At 39.6% G+C, this 25,168-nt stretch overlaps 1 protein-coding gene across 40 annotated transcripts in view; it reads right to left on the reverse strand.

Annotated features, from left to right (window-relative positions):
- KCNMA1 (potassium calcium-activated channel subfamily M alpha 1) overlaps window positions 1–13,209 on the reverse strand; it is a 468,160-nt gene extending 454,951 nt beyond the window's left edge. For all 40 annotated transcript variants that reach the window (XM_027700116.1, XM_027700105.1, XM_027700104.1 and 37 more), the window contains exon 1: window positions 12,540–13,209. In XM_027700116.1, the coding sequence (XP_027555917.1) occupies window positions 12,540–12,854 (315 nt within the window). In that variant the 5' untranslated portion in view covers window positions 12,855–13,209. The remainder of the gene's footprint in view (window positions 1–12,539) is intronic.
- Between the last annotated feature and the right edge of the window lie 11,959 nt (window positions 13,210–25,168).

Raw genomic sequence — 25,168 nt, forward strand, 5'->3', positions numbered from 1 at the left:
CCTCTCCTGGCTTTCTCCTATTGTCTGCTTTCACATCATAAGATGCATGAGGCAGTGGATCACCCCTTCGTCAAAGCTGGTAATAGGATCTAGCAAAACTGAGCCAGCAAAGTCATATGGCCTCAGAATACTACAGTAGAAAAACAGTTCAGATGGATCTTTCAAGTTGCTAAGTCAAATTTTGAATACACAATGCTCCTTATATAGAATAGAACATTTTAAAGCAATATCCTAGAGGTCTAGCAATGAATTTTCCCACTTGCAGATAACGCTACAAAAACCACAAACCTTTCAGCCCTGTAAATGGAACTGAAATGATCCAGAAGCACTGAAACACAGTACAGGAACTAATTTTAATTCAAATATATCAATACAAAACACAAACCAGCTTACATCACTTACAAGTGATACCAACTCTCAACAGTCTGTTTCCATAACCGATACACCGCATCTCTCCTGATATTAAAACATTTCCACAAAGTTTTAGCCCCAGTTAGTGTCACACAACTGAAAAAGAATCTCAGGTTTTCACCTTCAGAAGTCTGGTGAGACACTTAGCATAAACTCAAGACTATGTAAGCTAATCAAAAGCCTGAGGCCAGAAGACAAAGAGAAACAACCCATAATTAAATTCTGCAGACCATGATTATTTTTTAAAATACTTTACATCAATGTAGCATTTGCAACCAGACCTGCAATGAATTAAACTACTTTTTATATTTTAAATAATTGATTTTTTAAGGGTTTGGGTTTGTTTAAGAAAACAGTGATCTAATATTTTGACTTGATGGTCTTATAAATTACTAGAAAGCAGCCCAAACAAACCCAAATAAGCTGACAGTGTAAAACCAGACATCCAGGAACCAACATCAATATAATATGGGGTGAAGAATCCCCTTCTTTCAGTGGTATTAACTGCCAAAACACTGCTATGGTCTTGAGACACATAATTTGTTCTGAGATTAGGTGAAGTGTCATTTCTATCAGCTCTCAGAGCACCTTCTCATTCCCCTATAACCATTAAAGCCATCCATTTTAAGTCATGGGCATTATGTATTTCCTATAGAAGTTATACAATACCCTACTTTTACATACCATTTAAAATCCAAAGAGTATTTTACAAATCAACAGAAACTACACTCTTGCACTCACTGCTGAAAGCAATCCATTCCCAGGACCAAAACTATTTGTCCCAAAAAAAAGACAATTCAAGCTGAGAAATACAGTTATAAAAGCAATCTGCACTTAAAACAATTCCTCTGCTTTTTGTTCATGAACATTTTTCACTGAGCTGGGAGAACACAAATACACATGAGACACAACCTCAAGAAGCCTGTTTATATTGCCAGAAGCTTTTATAGAACTTTTACCCTTAATTTAAGCTACTGTTACCTTTCTCTCCACTTCTAATAAATGTTTTGGAAATAAAACCCAAGTTCTCAGCTACAGGATAAGCAGCCTGGGCACCAAGCTCTATCATCTATTATCTCAGATTAGATCAAACAGGCAGCTTCTTTAAAAAACCTCTCACAAACCCATTTTCTTCCCCCTCAGCCAGGACAAGTTATAATACCTTTATCCATTTTGATTTCATACACTTGCCAAAGTTCCCAGAAGATCAATAAAATAAAAAAAAAAGAGGCCATTTTGGAATAGTTATACTGAAATTAATCAATAGTTCTGACACAGCCCAACACCTGTGACATTTTAAGGCATTAAGATGTCATCCAATGCCTCAGCCTCACCATTGTCTTCACCACCCGGCTGGTTCACCATCCCATCCTCAGCAGCCAGCCTGCCCAAGGAACTTTGCATGGCCAGCACAGCTGGACCACCAACAGAAAGTCCACCAGCATAAACATAATGCTGAAGTGAGAGTTCCAGCATAATAAAAGAGCTCTCTGAGAGACCAGTTGTGAGCAGCTGTACAGACACTGTACACTGATTAAAAAAAGAACAGTAAACCCAGAAGCTTACCAAAAAGCTCATCTAGGCTTTTCCCTAAAAACACAGCTAACTTTACCTGGATGGGGAGCAAAACACAATAAGAGAAAAAAAGAGTTGCACAGCTGCTGCACTTCAGCATTTATACCCTCACTAATCCAGCCCAGCTGTGGGGACTGAAGGCCCATGAATAGGTGGAGCAGGTCAGGTGTGCTCCTGGAGCTCATCTTCCTACATAGTTTCACCTGAAAGGAATCCACCTAATGACACTGGGAAAGCTAGAGTTTACTTTCAAATGTCATCCAGCTAAATGCTAAAATCAACAAAGCCATATCCACCAAAGGACATAATGAAATTAATATTTAGAATGCAAATAATGAAACAATCTCTCCTTTAAAACTTTTCTGCATTCAACTTTTACCTAAGAAATCCTTTTTGCTCAGTTAAAAGGCCTTAAAACACATAAGAATGGGTTAGGATCTGGAGCTACAACTACCTGCCAGTCAACACAGCTTAGGTACCTCACAGCAAGTCTCCTTGCAGACTTTAAACTTTGAATTTATTAGCACTGTCAAACCATCACCTCAGGATAGTAAGCCCAGTCTTAGAAGACTAAATAAAAATACTGCGCTGCCTCAAAACATTTATTTTGCTCTAATGCATTAAATTTGTGTTTAAAAAAGTTTCAAGTGACATAACTTAGGTTCAACAGGCATTAGGTCAAATCAGGTATGATGCAGGTATCACCTGCACTTTATACCAACTCATAAAGTGTCTAAGCAAAATATGGCTTAGACACCTTCACAGAAATAATCATGCAATCAGATGCTCTAAATCAAATTTCTATTCCCATATGCTCAAGAGCACACAGGAGCAGCAGAGTTAAATGCTGGATGACAGTGTGGAGCTCTATCCATCACCCAGTCACCCCCAACACACACACCCACGCTCCTCATATCAACTCACTATGTGATTGACCCTCCTCTCAGCAAGACTCGGTAACACCATTGTAGATCATTAATGAAGGATTTTAACAATTAGTAACGCAGCAGGTTTACTCTTTTACTGCACCTGATGCAAGTCTGGAGTCCTTAAGCTGTTGCAGGCAGAAACGTTAGCTATTTCAAAACTGAATATTCTATTTCTTTGTGTGTAAAAATCAAACAGACATGCCTATGAAATTCTTGGTTTGCTTTTTTGTTTAAAAAAAACAAGCAAACATTTCACCCTAGGGGTTGAACTATTTTTCACTTTTACAAGTCATGACTATACATTCTCTCATTCAACCACTCTTTAATAAAAGACAAGAAAGTTTCTCAACACAGTTTCTGTACTCAATTGTAAGGATAAATTTAGTTGTAAGGATGCATTTTATTTTTGTACGCAGTTGGCATAGGAGCCAATAGATTAAGATCTATTCACTTTAAATCATTACTATTTCTCACTTCAAAGAACATAAATCCAAAGACAAAGAATCGCATGGACAACGAATAAAGACAAAAGTTTATATACAGCTTTATTAAAGCAACTGCAGCCACAGAAATAACATGTTGTGATTACCCTCCTATTTTCCAAATGGGAGCATGAAAAAATTATTTTAATTTAATTTTTATTACAGTTATTTCTAAGAGCAATCAGCTCAAAATAAATATTTTTATTATGGGGTATGTATAAACCTCTTAGGCAAAAGAGAAAGAAAATTAGAGTATTATGTGTTAGTGCAAGAGACACTATTGCTTTATAGAGCTTTAAAACCATGAGTAACTTTAAAAACACTTGAGTATCTGCTCCTATGTTTATATAAGCCAGGGGCTTAGATAAACCCAACTCAACACCAGACTATGATGAGTAAGTTCAACATTAAAAAAAAAAGATATCTGGATTTTAGCTGTTATGTTCATTGACAAACATCTAAATAAAGAAAAACGTTTTCAAGAACAATAATACCTCTTTCTGAAAATGATCTGAAATTGTCTTTGACTGAAATAAATTCAGATTAAGACCCTATTCAGATCTTAAATATAAATTTTGGTGTCTAAATGGCTATTTTGTGCAAGTGACACAGATCCTCCATATTAACCTAAACAACTGGCATGTCTGTTTTCTTTTAAAATTATGAATAACCTTAAATAACAAACATAATGCCACAATCAGGAAAAGCAAATGTTTTTTTTCCTACTCCCAGAATCACACAGAATCATTCAGGTGGCAACACAAAGATATCAAGGTTTTTCTATAGTACATATCATGTACATTAACATTAAAATTTTATCACTTACATCATACAGGCAGAGTCAAAGCTCCATGTGTTGGACAGCATTTTCCACTTTAAGTAAATAAATATTTTATTATATCCTAGGGTCACATTCCAGCAAAGAAACCAAAATCATTTTTGCAAATATCAAAATTGTGAAGTTTTTAATGTTGTTTTCTTTTAGGAACAACAGATCTATAATATGAATTCTGCTCTTCTGACTCACGAAAAGACAACACCAGAAGTTACACATATAAGGCAGTGTCAGTGGAGGAAAACCAGCATCTAGTCAGGTAAAATTTTGTATGGTCTTAAACCAAAAACCAGACCAGGGTGAACGAAAAGAAGTGTTTTATAGCTAAGGGCCTTAAGTGATATGAAAATAATGCAAACGTAAAACCAGTAGTCCCCTATTTCTGATGCTGAAGGAATTAGAAGCCTTTGGATATAAGTGTACTGGGAATAGAAGAAAACTAATACATAATGCTGGGAAAACTTCCCATATAACAAAACCAATGTATCAGAAGTGTATAATCAAAGCATTAAAAATATTTTCTCACGGGGGAAAATGTTTGCCCCGCATACAGACAGACCCTGCAGTAGTTTCCCCTAAGCTGTTCTTGTGACTAAAAGGAAAAGGAATAAAGAGGGGTTTTTCCTTCAGTCCTTAAAACCCAAGTAGAGTTTGTCAGCTTCTTTATGAAACAATATAATATGATAACCTAGAAAATGTAAGAACGTCACACAACTTCTGCCGGTTGATCAGCAAATTCACTTTCAAAAAAGGGAAGTAAAATCATTAGTAGCCAAAGGATTCACCATATCTGAAGGCACCTAAAGTGCTCTACGCCAATTATGACCATTATAGGTCACAGAAGCCACCAACTCATTTCTGTCCAGCTGAATATCTGTTCATAATCACAACTAAAAGATGCTTACACAAAGAATCATTCTAATACATTTCCCTTTATTTTTTGTAATACTAAAGTCACCATTTGAAAATAGCTTTTTTTAAAAAGATATCTGTTATAATGTTTCCCCATAATTAAAATAGGAAATTAATCCAATACCAGCAGTTCTAGAGGTAATCTAATTAATAATAATAATAATAATAGCAAATTAAAAGTGAGCTAGCTTTTTAGTATAACAAAAAAAGAGCTAAACCATTACATAAAAATGTAAAACATACCATGAAAAATGAATGAAATATAACAAGAAAGGAAATGCCAAAATATTTAGTCAGCATTTGTTTGGACAAAGGGGAACAAAACTGTATTATAAATTTATTTCTTGTTATATAAAGAGCAATGAAAAAGCAACACGGTAGACCTGTATTTAATAGTTACAGTGACAAGCCACTCAGTTGTTCTATGATGCTACAGTTGTTGATGGGGTTATGGTGCTCCTCCTAACTTTTCTGGCCTGGTGATGAGATTTGGGGTTTTTCTCCACTATATGTTAGCTGTTCTGATATTTAAATTAGGTAGTGAAGCTCAGGACTTGAAAAGGGATTTCCAGGACTCAGAGCTGCAGCAGCACATGCGCCTGTCCTGCAGGTGATCCATGGGGCAAGGGACCTGTGCCAGTTTCACTAAATATGCACTTACTGCAGTTCTAAAAAAAGAGCCAATATTTACCATTGCACACCAGCTTGCACGAGAGATGCCATGATACCACTCAAGTTTTGATTTCCAAGGGGAGCCTGGCAGAAGGTGTAATTCTTGACTGCAATGGAAACATACCTCATGTGATTTTTAAATATTATGTTTCTAATGTTGATATCTCAGATATAATGGCCACAAGCCAAGTAAATACACCTCACTGCAATAAAAGAAAAATGCTTTTAAAAGCTTAAAATGTTAACAAAAGAATAATTAAAAAAAAAAAATCTGATTCATCTAGAACACTGTGAACATCTAGGCCTGAGTCCAAAGCCATTGAAGTTAGTAGGACTGCCTCCCTCTATTTCAACAGACTTTGGATAACACCCTCGTTTCTGTAACTCTCAGACAAATACAAGCAATATATCATCTCAAAGCAAACTAAACTCAACACATTTCAGTGGCAGCACATTCATTTAAACAGAACCATGCATACTATATATGGAAATGAAGTGTTCCTCTCAAAGATGCAAACCTGATGTATTCTCAGGCTATAAATACCATCAGAATTCAAAATGGGCCCTCTCTGACCAATATATCTCTGACAGGCATGGAAGATAGGTATCTTTCTTTTTCATTTTTTCATGCAGCTACACTATTGTTAAAAGTGCTATCAAACTTCTGCTGCATTTCCACCCTCCACTGTCACCCAAGGTGACCTATGTGCCACAGACAGAGTGCACACACTTACAAACCATGAGGTCTTATTTGGAATTGGCGTATTTGGCTCTGTGTAAAGTTCGTATAAACACCAGTCTGGTCTTGTGGTCTATCAGACTTCTGCACTCACTTCCCAGTCAGGCATTGTATTCCTGCAAGGAGCAGCGAGTTGGACTCAATGATCCTTATGGCTCCCATCCAACTTGAGATATTCTATGATTCTAAGCCTTCAGCCATGTAGCAGCATATGAACGCATTACAGAAACACAGCTTTTTATGAGAGCTGTTTAAAGTGTAGTTCCTTTCCTTCTGTCACTAAAATCATATGTGGGGGAGAAAAATATTTTTTAACCATTAACACCCACATACAATGTTTCAGCAATCTTGCCCTTAGAAAACCTCCACAAGCTGTATTCACTGTGCCCTTCTTAGACTTCTGACAATTCAATAATTTTCATACATGTAAAGTACATAATTTTATACAATGTGACTATGTATGTTTAGTAGAACCAAAGGGATACCCCGTCCCCTAATTTCATCTGGTGTTATTTTATGTTTACATCTCCCCAGAGATTTTTGCTGCCCTACAACCTCACACTACAGAATGCCTTGCTGCTGCTGAACTACAGCCTGAGCCTGCTGAGGAATTATCACCAGCCAACCCTGAAATTCACATACACTTTTGTCACATGGAGTTGGATTCCACAGAATAGCAGAGCCAATCTTAGAAGGAACATTGACTACTGCTCTGTATTTTGCCTGCTGACTAGAGATTACTGCTTCTTTTTAGGATTTGTCTGAGGAAGGACACTCAATGACTAAGATGCACAAGCCACTTTCTTGCAACAGTACAGGACACACCACGACCACCATTGCTTTTTTTAATTATAATCATTAGATCCTGTCCCTGCAGAGATTATACTTAGGACTAGTGCTGTCTAAATTTTCAGTCTTTCTGTCTCTGGGGCTATAAACTGCCCTCATTCTGCATTCGGAAATCCCACCGCATCAAAACTGGGTACATGTATCATTATTACTTAAAAGCTTTCTGTTTGCTATTATAGGCATTTCTTCTATTGAGCTAAACTGGAAAAAATGTGAAATCTAATGGCTTCCAACCAGCATTTACAGATTTGCAAACATGTGAGAACTGCGCATTCTTTTTGAATGCAGATTTTCTCCTTAAATGTATGTGTTGCAAAGCCTTGAAAATAAGTATGATACTGTATCCAAAGAACATTTAGGTAGGGAATGTTTGGTTTATAGCTTAAATCCTTGTCTGTACCTTTTCTTTTCTGCGTGCATAACCAATTTGAGCGTGTGTTTATAAAATGTGAAATCCATTATGAGCTCCAGAGAGTCAAAAGTATCTTCCTTTTCACAGCACGGAAAACAGCAGCATACACCTCTCCATATTGGTGCCTTTTTTCACTTGTAGAAACAGCATCTGCAAAAAGCTGCAAGTACCTTTTCTTTCAGAACTTGACCTCTCCACCATGGCCATCTCTCAACTGGCAACCTGTCCGGGGGGACCCGCGCAGAATAATTGTGCACAGACCACCTGATAGCCATGAGACAGGGATGACTGAGCCAGGCTGTGCATGTGACTAACAAGCAAAATGCATTACAGTCCACTGCTAATCCCTTCAGCCTTCCAGTTGTTCATCATACGCTGCAGCTCGGTACATCTTCAAGAGAGTCAAGGCGAGGTTTCCACGCGCAGACTTAAATGAAGGGATCCCCTGCGTTACGTGTCCACATGTGTCTTCCAATGTACTCTCACGCTTTTCTCAATATGTCATGCCTCAAATTTGTTTATTTATTTGGAAGGGATATTTATGCGGGTACTGCTTGGAAATCACCAAACTTAGTATATATGAGAGCCACCTTGGTATGACTGCTGCTTCTTTTAAGGAAAACTTTAATTTTTCCACTTACAAATTTTCTCAGGCTTTGGAGTTCTGGGTTAAATTTTTTAACTTTTCAAAGAAGACTTCTGCAAATATTGTATTTCCAGTAAAAACAGAATTTTTCTATGCAAAACAAATGGGAACGTTGCTTGGTTTCTACTGACCAAATCTGTATAATTTATTAGATTTCAAAAATATGTAGACCAATGTCAAAGAAAATTATTATAGCTTGTAAGTTCAGGCTAGCAACTGCTATCCATAATCATAACATAATTTCATTTTATATGTGTACAAGTCCTGAGTTACGGGGAAGGAAAGCTCTTCAAAACACTGAAAGCATCGCAATAAGGATACATTTTACCTGCTAGAGCCTCGATGACAAAAGGTCCATAAGAGGTATCACTCACTGGGGAACCAAGGGGCAATGATAAAGGGTCTGGTATCACACTCTTCAGAAGGGTACAAATCCCACTTCATTCTGCACTGGCTGGCTCCAGGAGCCCCAAACTTGTGCTCTCGCATTCCACTGCTCCCTCTTCATGCTTTAGAGTTTGTTCAAAGCCAAAATATGGTATCAGATAATGTCAGTAGAAAATGCCCTTCAAGAGCATAGAAAATGCAGAGGGAGATCCATATAATCAAAAGAACTAGAGATTGTATAATACACATTTAGCCTCTATGTCTACTGTGTGCGTCACCGTGCATATTTATTTTATTTTTCTGCTACTGCCAGAAACAAGAGCAACTAATGGTATTAGAGACCAGCCCAATGAAGTTCAATCTCACATTCTACTTTTCATACACAAACAGAAATGAGTTGGTCAAGGGATAAAGAAAAAACAATGACAAGACAAGTTCTTTAACAATATCTAGGCATCGCTAAAAATGTAGATGTAAACACTGAGCAGAAAAACAGCCTTTTTTAAGTCTTTGCCATTGGACTGTAGCTAATTTTGAAAAATTGCATCTAAAATTATATACCATATTAAATAAAGGAATACAAGAGCTTCAATTGTAATGACTGACATATTACATGAAACACTGACAACACAGGTCAAGATTTACATTTTTTTTTGACAGATTTTTTAAAATGTCAACTCACAAAGCAAGTGTGGAGCACAAAAGTTCTAAAACCTCAGCAATCATTTTTAGTACATGATTAAGAGTAATGTTCTATTCATACACAATTACATAAATTAGATATGGAATTTTAAGGGGAAATGTTGATCATTCTGTTAGCAGTTTGCATATTCTTGACTTACAGCATCTTGACTTTCTTATCTCCAAGAAAAAAATTGTAATGAAATTTCATACCATAAATTGTTAAACTGTTTATATCATGTTTTTAAATTCTAACCTTAAATTGAATGAGTTAAGGAGGGAAAAACAACCAAACAAACCACATCCTAAACACTTCTATGTAGTCATTAAAAAGTGTTACATAATAAAGTCAAGTTGACAATCACTGACAAATCCATGGAATACAATGTTGTGCTTAGAATATAGCAGGGAGAAAAAAATGAAATTTTTTGCAATTCCTTGCAATAACACATGGACATGAGTGTTAGCACAGTAACTCTGAATTATTCACATATATATGTGAATTATTCAATAAGAAGCCACAGAAAGTAGACATGAGAAAGATTTCTTTTGGTTCTCTCACTGGGACTGCTTTTTATGTAGCTCATGAGACGATGCTGGATAACTCAACTCCACTGCAACCTGTGGAGCAGCAGAAGAGGCAACACAGGGAAGGAAAGGGCCTAATATGCAGAAAACTTCTTCAATTCCACAGTAGGAGGAGCTACTTCTTCTAAAATTGCTTTTGCTAGCAGGCCCAATAGAGTTGACATAGCATATGTAAGAATTCACATTTTTCACCGGCAGCCTTTCCCAAGTCACCATGCAGCAAAAAGCAAGTGCTTGATAAAAGCAAAGTTTAAGACATTTCCAGTTGTTACTTCAGTTACCCTTTATACCCTAAATACTAGAAAAGTGTTTTGCAATAACTAGTTACTTCTTGCATACAGAGAATTCCCTCCAATTCCCCATTTTACCACATAATGAATGTAGGATCAGCCCTTGAAAGTTCTTCTTCACCAGAGTCTTGGAAACCCTTACAAGTGGAACAAATAGGATCTAAAAAGAGACATATATCTCCCCCTACCTGCAGAGTCCTTTATCCTCCCGCCCCAGGGAATGACATACAGAGAACTACTTCAGGTCTCAAAGATGAAATAAACTCAAGTCTTACAACCTGACACAGTAATAGTATGTGAAAGTATTCAGACTGGAAGTGTTGGAACCCCTCGATGATGCCTGTTACTTACCAAACTGACACATTTAGACTAAGAGGTTTTAAAGACAATTCCAATATGCCTTTCTATACCAGTTAAGAAACCACTGATTGCTTTAACTGTTCTCCCACTAATGAATTATCTGATCAACAATACCCACCAAGACACCACATGGAAGAAGTCTGTGTACAAGTCTGTAACTTTTCATTCTCTCAAGGAAAGGAGCACGAGGTAATAACTTGAAGAATTTTCTTTTTCATCCAGATCCCTGATAGCCCCTTTAGATTTGTCTCATTCCATGGAGAAGAAAATGCTAAATACTCAAAAAAACCAAAGGTAAGTCTTAACTACTCACCCTTTCTTGAAAATTGCCTTTTACTGTTGTAGGAACTGGTATCTTATTATCACAAATTCATTACAGCTGTGTCATCATACCTGGCTGACAGCTCTCTAAGAAAGTTCAGCTTTGGTTTGAAATGAAATAAAAATTGCCTATAGAGAAGTAGTACTGCCTGGTAGGATTCCTGATGCTTAAGGTTGACTTAAAAGCTTTTATTCCTTAACTCTAGCAATCACTCCTCCCATACATAGGCCAAGTTCACTGTAATAGTTTAACTTCCAACTGGAATGTGGAGGTTCATTTAGGCAATCCAAACTACACAACAAACAAGTACCTTAACTTCGCAGGCTCTAACTTTTTTTCTGGTTTCCCCTAAATGTTGGACCCTTCGTACAGCAGGGTTATGTGCTGTATCAAGTGTGTTTAGGGGGGAGGGGACAGGAGAAAGGGGGAGACAGCTCACTGTATGTCAAAGCAAGCCAGCAACCTAGCAACCATATATTAAAAGGTGTGTATGTTTTTGTGGGTGTCTGTGTGCCAGGAATAACTGAAGCAGATATTATTCCATTTGTAATTCAAAAAATGTGAAAAGGGAAGGGGAGAAACTCCAGCTGCCGGTCTATTTTGGGGTCTGTCAAAATCCACTTTCACAATACAGAGTCTTAACACTTTCTATCCCATTTGTCTTAATCAAAAACTGAAGTGTGGACCTGAGCAAGTCTTAGTTTTGGTTTGAAAAGAGACCCTTCAAAACAGGAGCTGAACTTCCTTCACATACCATGCTTTCTTCCAGCTGGGAATATATAAAAATCGAAGAGGCAGTGAGGTTGCCTCAAAGACTTCACACTTAGGTTAAGAGAATACTGATCTAGCGTGTTATGAATGTACTGAATACCTCTAGATAGCCACATTTAATTTAACAAACAGAAGCATCAAAGATTGTCAGCTAGCTTTAAAAATATTTACTTGAGTGGCAAAGTTGAAAAGGTAAATTTCTCAAAGTTTCTCATTCCACAAGGGAACTGAGAATTTAGATCAGCAAAGGCAAGCTCCTACCCCGCCATCATATGCGGTCCCGGGGGTGCAGATAAACTTCTGATCCACACTGTGCCACTACACCAGCATGTGCCTCACTGAGAGTGAGGGAACACCAGGTGCAACTTTCGTGCCACCAGATGAAAACGAATGAGCCCCTATGTGGAACAGAACGGGGGGAACAGGGACGCCTCAGGACTGCACTCAGCACCTCACAACCTCCAGCCACACTCCCCACGGCTCCCAACAGCCCATGGCAACCCTACCACAAGAGCAGACAGCACACTGCCATCCAACGATAGCCCTTCGGCGTCCGCTCCAGTGCCACCTCGCCTAGGTGTCCTGGTCTACAAGGCTGGGCTCCTACTACTACTCCTCACCAACAGCACCGCACCAAACCATCACCGGCAGCAGAAGGGGAAAGGGAGGGGGAGTTACCTTGTTTTTGACCCCGCAGTGGCAGCAGACAGTCCACAGGTACTTGAGGGTCCTCCACAGCAGGATGATAAATAGTCCCCCAAAGAAAGTAACCATGGATGAGGCGAGGAAAGCCCACCACATGCGCTGTCCGCGGCTATCGCAGGGCACCTCCATGGTCACCGGGATGATGAGCGCATCCATCTTGGGCACATTGACGGGGGAGGAGGACGAGTCTGTGTTGAGATTGTTGGCGTTGATATTGTTACTCATTCTAATGCCGCCGCCGCCGCCGCTGCCGCCCGGGTAGGAGCCGCCGCCGCTGCCATTTGCCATAGCTAACAGCGAGCCGGGCGCGCAGGGGCTTCCGAGAGCTCCTCCCGCCGCCAGCGCCCCCCAAAAAACCCATCACCAGCCATATTGCTGCTGCTGCCGCCGCCGCTGCTCAGCGGGAAACGGATAAGGAGAGTAATAAAAAATAAAAAGCCCCCAATCAAAACAAACAAACAAAACAAAACAAAGAAAAAAAAAAAGAGCAGGTGAAGAAAAGCGACCGCACAATTCCCGGGTCCCTCTCGGGAGCCGTCAGGCCGGTGAATTCCGAGCGTCCTCGTTGTACGGTGAAAATAATGTTTAAAAAATTAAAAATAATAATAAAAATATAGTCTCCTCCTCAGATTCCCACCCCTTCCTTCTCCCGCATACACAGCCCCCACCCCGCCCACCCCAAAAAAATCATCCACCACCACCACAAACTGATGCCTCGGAGCGTCTCTCCAAGATACCCAGCGCTGCGACCCCGCTGCCCTCAGCGGGGATCCCTCACTCAGCCTCCGCCGCGGATCCTCCCGGAGGTGGTCTGTTATTATTGTTATTAGTCTTTAACTTGTTATTAGCGATACTCAGTCCCCCCCGCGCACCCTCCTCCTCCTCCTCCTCCTCTTCCAAGTCCAGCCCCTTCCTCTCCTCTTCCCCCCTCGGTGCCGGTAGCAGCCTCCTGTGGCTCCTAATTCATCCTCCGCTGGCCCATCTGTGCGTGCGCTGCCGCCGCCTCCTCGCCCATCCTTCGGGAGCTCTCTCCAGGGCCCGGCTGTCGCTCAGGCTGTTGCTCCCACACGCGCAGCGGCGCCGCCGGCTCCCGCCCCTCCCTATCGGCCGCCGGGGGACGCGACGGCCCCTCTCCTGCAGCCGCGGCCCCTCCGGGGGCGCATCCACGGCCCCGCGGGGCGGGGGTGCCGGGCCGGCCGGGGGTGCCGCGCTGCCGCTGCCGCCGCGGGTGGGGGGCGCCGGCTCAGGCGGGCTCCCGGCGCCCCATGGGCAGCGCCCGCCGCGCTCCCCGCCCCGCGGCCGCTCGGTCCCGCTCCCGGGGCCGCCGAGGCGCCGAGCGACCGCTCCGGAGGACGGCGAGGCGGGAGCGGTGGGGGCTATGTGTCGCCGAGGCGCTTCACAGGTGGCGGCGAGGCGGTGCCCGGCCGCGCCGGGGAGCTGCCGGTCCAACAAGTCCCGCCGGCCCCGGCGCGTCCATCGCCGCCGCGCTCTCCGCGCTCTCCGCAGCCGCGGTGGGGCGGGGGCAGGCGGCGGCGGCCCCCCCGCGCCGGCCGTGCGCGGGGCCGGTTCGGAGGATGTCATGACGCAGCGGCCAACGCACGGCGCTGTCACGGCCCCGGCCCCCGCCGGGCCCCCGCGCACATCTCCCGCATCCCATCTCCCGCATCCCTCCCCCGCTGCGATGGGCGAGCGCGTCCCCTCCGCAGCCCGGCCGGAACGGCGCCTTCGGGGCCGGGGCTGCAGCCGCGGAGCAGGGAAAGGGAGCAGGGGGGGACAGAGGGGCGCGCTCGGGGCCCGCGGGAGGAGGTTGAGCTGCAGCAGCAGGTGCCCGGGGATGCGCACGGCGGGGCAGGGGGGGGGGCTGGCATGGAAATGCGGTAAGGGAGCGTGAAATAAACATCGGGGAACTGTGGCGTGGGGTTTTTTCCGCTAAAGGCATTCGTGGATTATCTTTAATTGACACGGGGAAGTACTGCGAACGCGCTCCGCAAAAGCAGACCGTAAATTGCCGCGCATCCCAAGAACGTTCCTGAAATTAACCCTTAGAAATATAAATAGCAATTTAAAATTACACGCTTGGGGAGGGAGGGGAGAGGGTAAGCCAGCAAGGAAATCTGGCTAGTTGTCTCCTACCTTTTTTTCGGATTCACGTTGAAAAGCAGAGGAATTTATATGTCTGTAGATGTATTTATTTATATATAAATCAAAATCTCCGTTTGGCACATGGTCTGCTCACTGAGTTGTCTGTACAAAGTATTATGCAGATCCTCTTGACAGCTTTCCAAGGGTAAAATACAGCAGCCTTTGTGTGCGTGACATTCCCCCATCTTATCTAGTCGCTACACCAGCAGAGAGCCACCATTATGAAATAGTAATCTCTTAACCTTTACTACTAGTAGTTTCTGTTTCTGCATCTGTCCGGGGTTTGTTTTTGTTTTCTACTTAAGTGATGGTAATGAGTTTTTATAACTTCTCAAAGCTTTTTGGGGGGTTCTCTAGCCCTCTCACCCCCAATTTTTTCGTGCAATAACACCACCATTTGTCTAGCTCCATGAGTTTATCATAATGTCTCACTCCAGTCTGTTCCTCCTGTTTGTTCCTTCAAGAGAAGGCTTCCTTTTTCAAGAGGCATTTAACAGAGGCCTCTGAATAGAGAAAGATAATAATATGGAGGTGTATACAAGTGAGAAAAATACTATATTACTCTGTCCTAGAGGAAAACAGATAGTCAGTTATGTAGCGCACCTGATGCAGCCCATTCCCAGGAAACTGCTGTAAGAGGGTATTAAGTTGAAGATTTCTAAATACAGAAAACAAGTCAGATTGAAAAGAAACTGCATGTCACAGCTGCCACATGCAACCCCAGACTGCACTGCCACAGCTGATACCCCCTTACATGTCTTTTCGTTACCAACCCTCTCCACAGCTGGAAAGTCACCTGGGCCACAAAGCAGTGTTGTGACAGGATCACACACCTTGGGTCCTGGGCTCAGAACCTAGTCCTGATGGTCATTTGCTCGGCATTCCCGGGTTGGTGTTCAAGCAGCACCCTTTTCACAGCTGCACACATACCTACGGATCCTTTTATCCATCAGCAAACATTAGGAGTGGAACAAGGGCAGGAGCATCGTAACACAGCCACTTGAGGTCTGATCTTCAGAAGCACCAGGTACTTACAGGCACTCTTACAGCTAATAGAAACCATAAACCCTGTGCACTTTGAAAGACTGGGACAATGAAGAGCAGCTGCACAGCATATCCCAGGGAAGGCTTTTGCATGATGAAATTTCTTATATATTCTGGTCTGGCAGATAACAAGGGATGAGTCTCTGAAGCCACAGACATGACATATGTCTTCTCTTGCTGTTGTTTGAGATGGCCCAGAAGATTTGACAGAGGTGCTGCAGTCTGAAAATATGTTTTTTTGCTTTATGCATTCAGAAGGTATATGAGTTTAAAGGTATTTGTTTGACTCTGTGTACTGCTGCAGCTCAGTGCTGCAGACACCAGTTTGAAGAGCAGTCCGGATGCGAACAAGATCATTAGGCACTTCTAAAATATCATCCCCATAACACTGTATCCAAAAAGGACAGTCCTAAAGAAAAATTCAGACTAAAGCAAAGCAAGAACACCACAGAATATAGTCTGTATATTAAAATAATTTGATTTGAACGTGTTCACACAAGATTTACACACAGACTTAGGGTAGGAGATTTATTGTGATCACTTGTAAAAAGCTGTTTTAAGTTCTTATGGTCAAAAACTATTCATAAACCAACAAACACGTACATTATATATACTATGTATATACTATATACACACTGTATATCCAGGGGAAAACCTTTTCTGTTCTCTATATAAACAAAACTTTTATTTACATAAATATGGCTCAGTTCTCCAAATATTTATGATGAAACTCACACTAAAAAGTAAATATTGATATCAACTGGTGAGACTTACCTTGCCAGTGAAAAGTTTGCTTAAGAGGAATTATCTGTGAAAGACAAAGCAAAGTAGGTAACTGTATTTTTTCACCTATTCATAGAGACAAATGATCCTTGAAGGAATATCCCTCACAATGTCCCATTTGAGCTTACTCCTTTATGAATCAGGAAAGGCCTGCTTTCTAGTGTAGGTTTTATAAAGCAGAATTTGAGAAAGCCTGTGGCTACATGCTTCGTTTGTTGAGGCAACAATGGCATTTCGTGTTGCCTTCAGACTAAACAGGATTTTCCAGCTCTGTTTCCTGGAAAGATCTATTCCAAGCAAACAGAAAACTGTCACGTATTAGTTTTCAGATTAGTTGTCTATCTAATATTTCAACACAAGAGCTCAAAATTTATTTAACAGTACTATTTACAGAACATAACAAACACTGTGCTTACCTCTATTTTTCCTGTTCTACCATATAGCATAGTCAAGGACACAATCATGCCAACTCAACATAATTCTGGAGGATTTGGTTCCAGAAAACAGTGTTTTAGCAGCAAGGAAATTGCTCCTCTCTATGTAAAACAGTTCCCTCTTGTGGATATTCTGTGTACAGTATCACTGGCAAAGTATTTAAAATATTCATCAAACCTGGATCTTTGCAATTAAAACCCCCACCTCTATTCCTCAATGATCCCAACACCTACGACATTCTTGGCATGAGGAAGAACAAGCTATTGCATTTTATTATAATACAACTTGCAAAATTACTCATTATCAATAACAAATTATTTAATCAAGCGTAATAAACACAACAAAGCTAAATAAAGTTGCATAACTGTATTTATATGAGTCAGGTATAAATCAGAGTGAGATTTTTATTTTTCTTATATGAGAAAACTTTCTGTGTGTTCCATTAAAGGAAACCATGATTAAAAAAGAAGGAAAGCATAAACTATATAAAGGAGACAATAACGGCAAAACAGTCAGGGTTTCCAAGGATGCATGTACGGAAGACAAAGAAACTGCAAAGATAAATCTTTCAATTAAAACTAAAGAGTCCAAGCAAGTAAGTGGCACAGCTTCACTGGTGACACAATATTGCACCAGGGATTAATTTGGCATGGCAGTTCGGAAAAAAAACCCTATGAATGGAGTAACAGCATAAGATTTATGTGTTCTCTAAATGATGACTACATTATACAAAGAACAATTTTTTTTCTTAAGTAAAATGTGAGAGAATAAATGTGTACTCCCCAATTTTGCCTAAAGGCATTTAGTCTGGGTCTGGGGAAATGATAGAAAACAATTGCATGTTATTATCTAGAGGGAAATTATATTAAAAAAGACTAAAACCCTTTATGTACCAATATAGTATAAACTTGTTTACCACAATTTTTTTGTTTAATGGTTATATAAAACCTTACCATTTGATTAAAGGTACAGAGTAAATGTTAAACAAGCAGCTTAAGGTTCTCTAAAGGTAAATACTTTCCAATGTAAAAAGCCAAAGTTCTAAAATTAAGTATGCATTTATTCTCTGCAACACCAGTCTTCAGGTGAACAATCTCATATAGGATATCCTGTTGTTACCTTATGCAGATGTAACCAGCATTAAATAATGACTGTTCGTGACCAACAGCCTCCTTTGGATTTGTGTTGTCCCTGTAGAACACGCTGTTGGCTTTTATGTAATGTTAGTGGCTGTGGCAGGGCAAGCAAATACACACAGAAATACCATAAAATAAAAAATCAAAGATTCTACTAGTCAAGAGGCTACATCTGTGTTCCTGAGGTCAGTGGGGCACTTGGTCTTGACTTCAAATGCTAGAGACACAATATCAATCAGACTTTACCTATAAGCACAGATGTATTGCATATTTAACTCTGAGCCTCACTTTAATACTATTCTTTACTCTTCCTACTTTGTCCTGGGAGCAGAGTGAAAAATAATACATTGTAATGATTAGGTAGATACTGGAAACAAAATAGTATCATGAAATAATTCTGAGAGATTTTTGTTGTAATGCAAAATGTTTGCTCTCTGAGACGCTAAGGAAGAGCCCCTGCTGATGTAAAACACACCTAAGGTTGGATCTGGTGTCCTTGTCTTAAAGACTCTGAAGAGGAAATATTAACAGGAGATGATACTAATATGCATATAACAATATATTTGCATATGGCAAATAATTATCTTTAGCGATTGTTCTTTTCATAGAATTTAGACAAGCTATTTCAGTGCATGTTAATTGAAAATTCTGTTTAGCTTACTTTGCATCTGCCCAATCCCTGTTCAAAGATTGAAGTACATATTTAGCATGATAATATATTGTATGCTGCAACACCTTCTTATCAAAGTACTTTGCAAATACGAATATATTCAACCTCATCACATCTCTCTGTAACCGTATACGTGAACACTATTCTTGGCAGTGAGGTTACATAACGATTTCCTTGAATTAGTTAAAACTTTCGTATTGAGATCTATTTTGGCACTTAACCCTGGCAAAATCCTCCAGCTGGCAGGACAAAGACATACCTCAGCAGAATGCTTTAATGGGTCACCCAGTCATTCCGAGTGATCACCTCCAGAGTACTGGAACCCTTGCACTCAATCCAGCCAAATAAAATATTAAAGAAAAGCCCTTGTTCACGCTAATCCATATGGTATGAATAGGAATTTAATACAAATGAATATTGCAAACATAGAGCATTTTCTTTGGCCTTTTTTTTATTTTCATAAAGCAAGTCATGAATATCTTTGTATTTTGTTTAAGAGTTAGACCTAAGTGTAGTTCCTCATCCTCATTTTCTTCTTTCCAGCTTTACCAAATCACATGATATTTGATTAGATATTTCTTGCCAGTAGAACCACTTATTATTGCAAAATGTGTATGGTTTAATGGAATATTAACACATGGCTGCTGTCTGAAAAAATGTGACAGCAGAAATTATGACCTCAGGAGCAATATTAATTAAGCCATATTATATCCTCTGAGGTCTGTAAGTGCATTTAATAAATATCAATCCACACACTTAAAAGTACTCTTGACTCCTGTGAATGAGAACCTGTTTATTACCGTTTGTACTAAGGATTTTTCCTTCCTATCGGGGATTTTGCCACAGGAAAGAAGAAATTAGAAAGATATCAGGATGTTCTGAAGACAGAATAGTAGCAACCACTATTAAACACAGGTAGACTAACAAAGAGAGATACAGAAACAGCAGTTAATGAATGCATCAACAATACTTACAACAAAACACATGAAGAAAAAGACCTTTACAACGTCTCTCTTAAGCCATTAGTTCCCCTTTTTCTGAGTGGGCCCTGATGACCAAACCATAGAGAGAAGCAGTAAACTTCACCCTGTACTAAATGATGATAACAGAACAACAGAGAAATAAGTGGTGTGCAAAGAACCGCTGCTGGTACAAATAAGAAGAAGTAGGGTAAATTTTTTCTGACACTGCTTTGTGTTGTATAAAATCAGGACAGCAACATCACCCTGAAAAGATATCAGGGCAATGCCAGGACTTCTTCTTATTTCTGCACAACTTTTGTTTTGTGGAAGCTGTCTAGTTCTTTGTATAAATACTGGCACTCCTTGGGCTTTCCAGATAGGCCCAGAAACTTCCAATGGAGCAATACAGAAACTGTTATAGTAGTACAGGAAATACATAAGTTCTGTACGTGCCATAATTATGAAAACACACAGCAGTATGAGTGTCCCCCATACCTTTGTGCAATTTCCAACAGCAGTGTTCACTCTGTGACTATGACTGCTAGCTATAAACCAAGAATTCCAGAACTGCTCGGGTATTGCCATAATAATGATCACACAGACCAATATAAATTTTTTCTAATGAATTTAATTTGGAGAACTAAATGTTTATTGCCTCATCTTTTAGCGTTTTTCTATTCACTTTACCTGATATCTTGCATATTGGAATTGTGTAGGCCAGGTAGCTTTATTTACTTGTTTCTAGGAACCATTTAGCTTTGACTCTAGCCCTTCTAAGAAATGACTAAAAGGGAATGGAGGGAAGAAAGTGTAATTGTAAAATATAAATCTAAAGATGCCTGTTTTCTTTGGGCAATTCTCTTTTAGGTCCAGCAGCCAACTTTGCCACATGGCACTTGCAGAGAGGCGTTGCTGGTAGAATCAGAGCCCCTACAATGGAAGCTCTGCGAGTCATTCCTGAAACCAGCTGCCAGCCTTAAGATACTGTAGGCCTCCAAAATCTGTTGTGTACAATGTAAATTACTTGGGGAGCAAAGTAATAGTAGCAGAACAGTAGTGCTGCTCTACTCCAAATAGGCCAATGGAAATTTTCATAAAAGCCAGCTAAATGAGAAAACCAAAGAAAAATGTGAATATGTATGTGGACTGAAACCAGCCACTGAGAACAGCTCTGAGCACTAGCTAGCTTGATGTCCATGAGGTGTAAATCTGCTTAACACTGAAAAATCAGACATCAGGAATACTAAAACCATAAAGGGGAGACCATATGTTTACAAGCAGCCACTCAATTTTTTTGCAGCTCATTATGACACACTTTGCTCTCCCCAGGATATATTCACATTTAGGAACTTGGTGTTTATTTTTGACAATAGCCTCAACATAATTCAGGAAGAGCAGCATTTGCAATGACCTGCTTTGCTTTCTTGTCTCTCATGGCAGTCTGGAGCTGAATGGCTGAGAACTGGTAATTTGCAACTGAAAATAAATTAGAATAAAATAAATCTTTCATTATCAAACATCAGCCCTTACAGTAAGGTCTGAAAAGCTGAATCTCAACATAATCAGAAGATGCTCTTTCTCTTCCCACTATATAAGCATATATCCACGAAAGTGTTTTTCTAATAGGAGGATGAGATAAAACCCAGTTAACATGCATCCTGCAAAATGCTGAACATTCCTGCTTTGATCCAGCAAAGCATTTAAACAGGTGTCTAATGTTATGCACAAGTAATCTCACAGAATCCTGTAACCGAGTCACATGTTTAAAATTAAGCATGTGGTTTAGGTCCACGGTGACAAGGCTCGACACCTTGTATGATTAAGTGACTAGTAAGCTGAAGAGGTTGTGTAGGAGTCATGTCCTTAATTGCTTGCTGACTTCATCAGCACTTACTTCTTACTGAGGTTGTATTTGCCAGCGTGCAATATAAAGGTGACCTTTAATTCCAAAATTAATACAGTTTAGTATTTTCTTTTCTGTTTGGAACTATATGTTTTTCAATTAACAAAATAACAAAAAAATAATACCCAACTTAGTCACAATTTTTGAAGGAATCAGTGATTCCTGATATAAGATTAATCTTTGAAATAGTATTCTAAAGACATAATATTCTGTTTTCTCACTGATAGATCCAAATATGTCCTCTCACAAGTCAATGGTGCTGCTAAGGATCAAATATATAGCAGTAGTCACAGCTAAGTGTCAAATGTCAGAGCTCTGCTAATGCAGCAGTCTTATATGCAGTACTAAGCCTGCAGCAGGTTATAAAACAAAATATCCTCAGGCTGAATTAAAAATCACTGAATTCAAGGCCAAAATGAAGGCTGCCTTAAAAAGGAAGTATTTTCTAGCAGCACATATAATTTTTTATCTTTGCTAAATTCAGTGGAATGTTGGGATACCTAATGGCAACCAACAAAATGAAGTCTTGTTTTGACCTTCAGCTGCAGCCTGTGGGCAATATAATAATAGTAGAATGAAGCTTTATTAACTGAGTAGTCTCATATGCTGCATCTACTCATATTCATGGCTTTAATTTAATCTGATCTGCAGGCAGATGTTAATTTCTGTTTTCTCTTATAGGCTAATTGTAATTCAACCTATGGTCAGAACTAAGATAAGTTATTTGACAAAAGGCATAGATTCTTTCTGTCTTCTGCAGTGGGTGCAGTTTGGCTTTTGAATACAAGTCTGTAGCTACATCAATGAAGGATATATAGTAATATCTAGTAATAATATCTATAGTGGATATCTAGTAATAATTTACATGTGCATATCTAATAATAGTTAGACAGGCTAATTTGTAATCGGTGGAGCACTATCTTTGAGGAAAAGCATAATAAAGCATTTATTTTCATAAATGTTCACAGGTGGATATTCTGAATTAATTATTAATTAACATGCAGGTTTAGGCAATGGAATACTAAACAGTATTTAAGTGTGAGACATATTAATCACAAACCTTCCACCTATTCACCATCTCAGTCAAGTCCCAGTCAAAGTCTCTGACAATAAACTCTTGTGTATTATATTACTTTATCTCACACAACAGGTTTTCCCAGCATCTCCTCTACTAAAAGGAAGTTCACTGCTATACATGTGATAACACATTATTGCTCAACTACCCTTAGATTATGAGAAACTGATATACACAGTCTATTGCTAACTGCAATGGTTAGAATACTTTTAATGTTTACATGGGTTCATGGTACTTGAACTTGATCTGTTTTTCATTAATCATGCCTATTGTTAAATGTGTATTATAAAGTATTATTTAGTATAATCAACTTTACTAAGCTTGTTATCAAGACTTTTTTCTTCCTCTGAATTTCCACAATGTCATATTTCAAGTGTTTTCTTTTTGTATCAAGAAATGGGAAACCTAGAACTTTTTAGATTGGTGAAGAGATGAAGTCCTGTGATCATTCTATGTCTTTTAGGATCAAGGCAGGTGAAAAAGAAAAGCCATGTAATGTGTTTATCACCCAAAATTAAAAAGACATCATTTGAAGTGCTGGAGGAACCTACAGCCGTATTAAGATTCTATAACATGAAATAATCAGTACTTCAGTGGTCTTAGTGTGGTCCCAGAGAAGCTCTAGCAGTACAGTATTCAGTCTGTGTTAAAACAAGAAAAGTTAAATTAGAATTTCAGGGGTACTTATACTCACTCCCACAGACAAAGCCAGCTCACTACTACATTGCTTTCCTGGAAGAAAACCCACCCTCCTTATATAAAAAAAGGTTTATAAAACACTTCCTCTTTTGTTTGCGGAAAGATTCAGCTATTTAGAGACAAGTGGTCATGAGTAAATTATTAACTAACTGCAACAGAGCAATAGGACAATGAAAGTTTATCAAGGGCAGGTTACCATTAATATAAATAAATACTATTTCAATAGACAGTATTTAGGCAATACACTTTGTTCATTGTGCATCAGGTTATTGCCCTTTCAGTGACAGGCACTGGCAACTAATTAGGAGGTGATTGATGTGTCAATGCAACACACTTCCGCGTGTATTGCAAGAATCACAAAGTAATAAATTTACCAGGTTTTTATCACTATCAATAAAGACATAACCTAGATTATGTTAACTTTTTTTTTTTAAAAAAGAGTATTTCTACTACCTTTTCTCCTGGATGGTACACTAATTGCTTTCTAACATCAACTAAAACATACAACCAACCTTCTTCAGTGTTTTACCTTCCTTTTTGCGAAAGAATTCCTGCCTCTGACACTCTAATAAATTCAGTATTAGCCATTTTTAAATATGGAGTGTCATCTCTCCATTCTTTTCTGGATTAATATCAGGTTTCAGAAAATACTACAAGTAGAGCTATTTCTTCTTTGGACACAGAACTGTTTTGCTTTACCTTCTTCAGCTTGCACTAACCAGTGATACCTGGTTCTCACCTTAGACCAATACTTCTGCAGTACAGAAACATTATCAACTCAGTCTAATAATAATAAAAATATCCCAGTTCTGTAGCTTGTTAAACTCTCCTAGATGAAGGATGAGATCCTTATGAACTCAAGATACGGAGGATAAAATGTCCCACACTGAGGACATAAAGCTGTATGTTAGGAATCAGTGCTTCTCAATGCTTCTACAGTGTGACAGAAGACAGTCCTAGCCTTAGCCCTACTGAGAAGGAACAAAACAGGCAACATTCAAACAGGGTCTCCACGATGGAAATGGCCACTGAAGGCAAAACAGTATTCAGATCTGAAAAAAGGTTTTCAAGTAGCTGGTTACAGAGGAAATGCATGGTGCAGTTTCACTTATATTCAGATTTTTTTCCGGTTAATGATTTCAATATTCAGACTGGCTTCATATTAAACTGAGATCTGTTGGATGTGGGTCAATGCACACACATTTCCTGTTATATTTTCCCCACCATGCCTAATATCTCTTGTGTAATGCGTGCATGTTCTTGAAAACTAGACAGAGGCGTTTAAATCTCTTCTAAACCAGGCAATGTAACTATTAGTAGAAAGTACTACAGATGGCTGACTAATTGAACCATGGAAAGCATTATCACACCATTTCTCAATTTAGATCTCGTTATTCATTTGAGTTCAATCTCATTTCATTACTGTTATAATTCCATATAAAATTAAAGTGAGTTTTAAACTTACACACCTTATTGAGGTTATTTTACAGTCTTCCGAACTACACCTCATTTCCAGCCAGTACTACCAGTCCACTGAAAATTAATATGGGGGTTTTTTGCTTATTTTCTGAGGGTTGGGAATATAACTTAGTTATTAGAGCAGAATCCCTAAGCGACGAAAAACTTGTAACCTTCACTCTGTGACCTTGAGACGTCACTTGTATTTCATGGGTTTCATGTTTACTTCTGTGCAAAGGGTATTATGGGGGTTAATGTTTCTACAGCACTTTTAGGGTGTTAGATGAAAGGCACT

Source organism: Neopelma chrysocephalum, unplaced genomic scaffold (assembly GCF_003984885.1).
Source record: "Neopelma chrysocephalum unplaced genomic scaffold, ASM398488v2 Primary Assembly neopelma1_143, whole genome shotgun sequence".
In the NCBI taxonomy this organism is placed as follows: domain Eukaryota; kingdom Metazoa; phylum Chordata; class Aves; order Passeriformes; family Pipridae; genus Neopelma; species Neopelma chrysocephalum.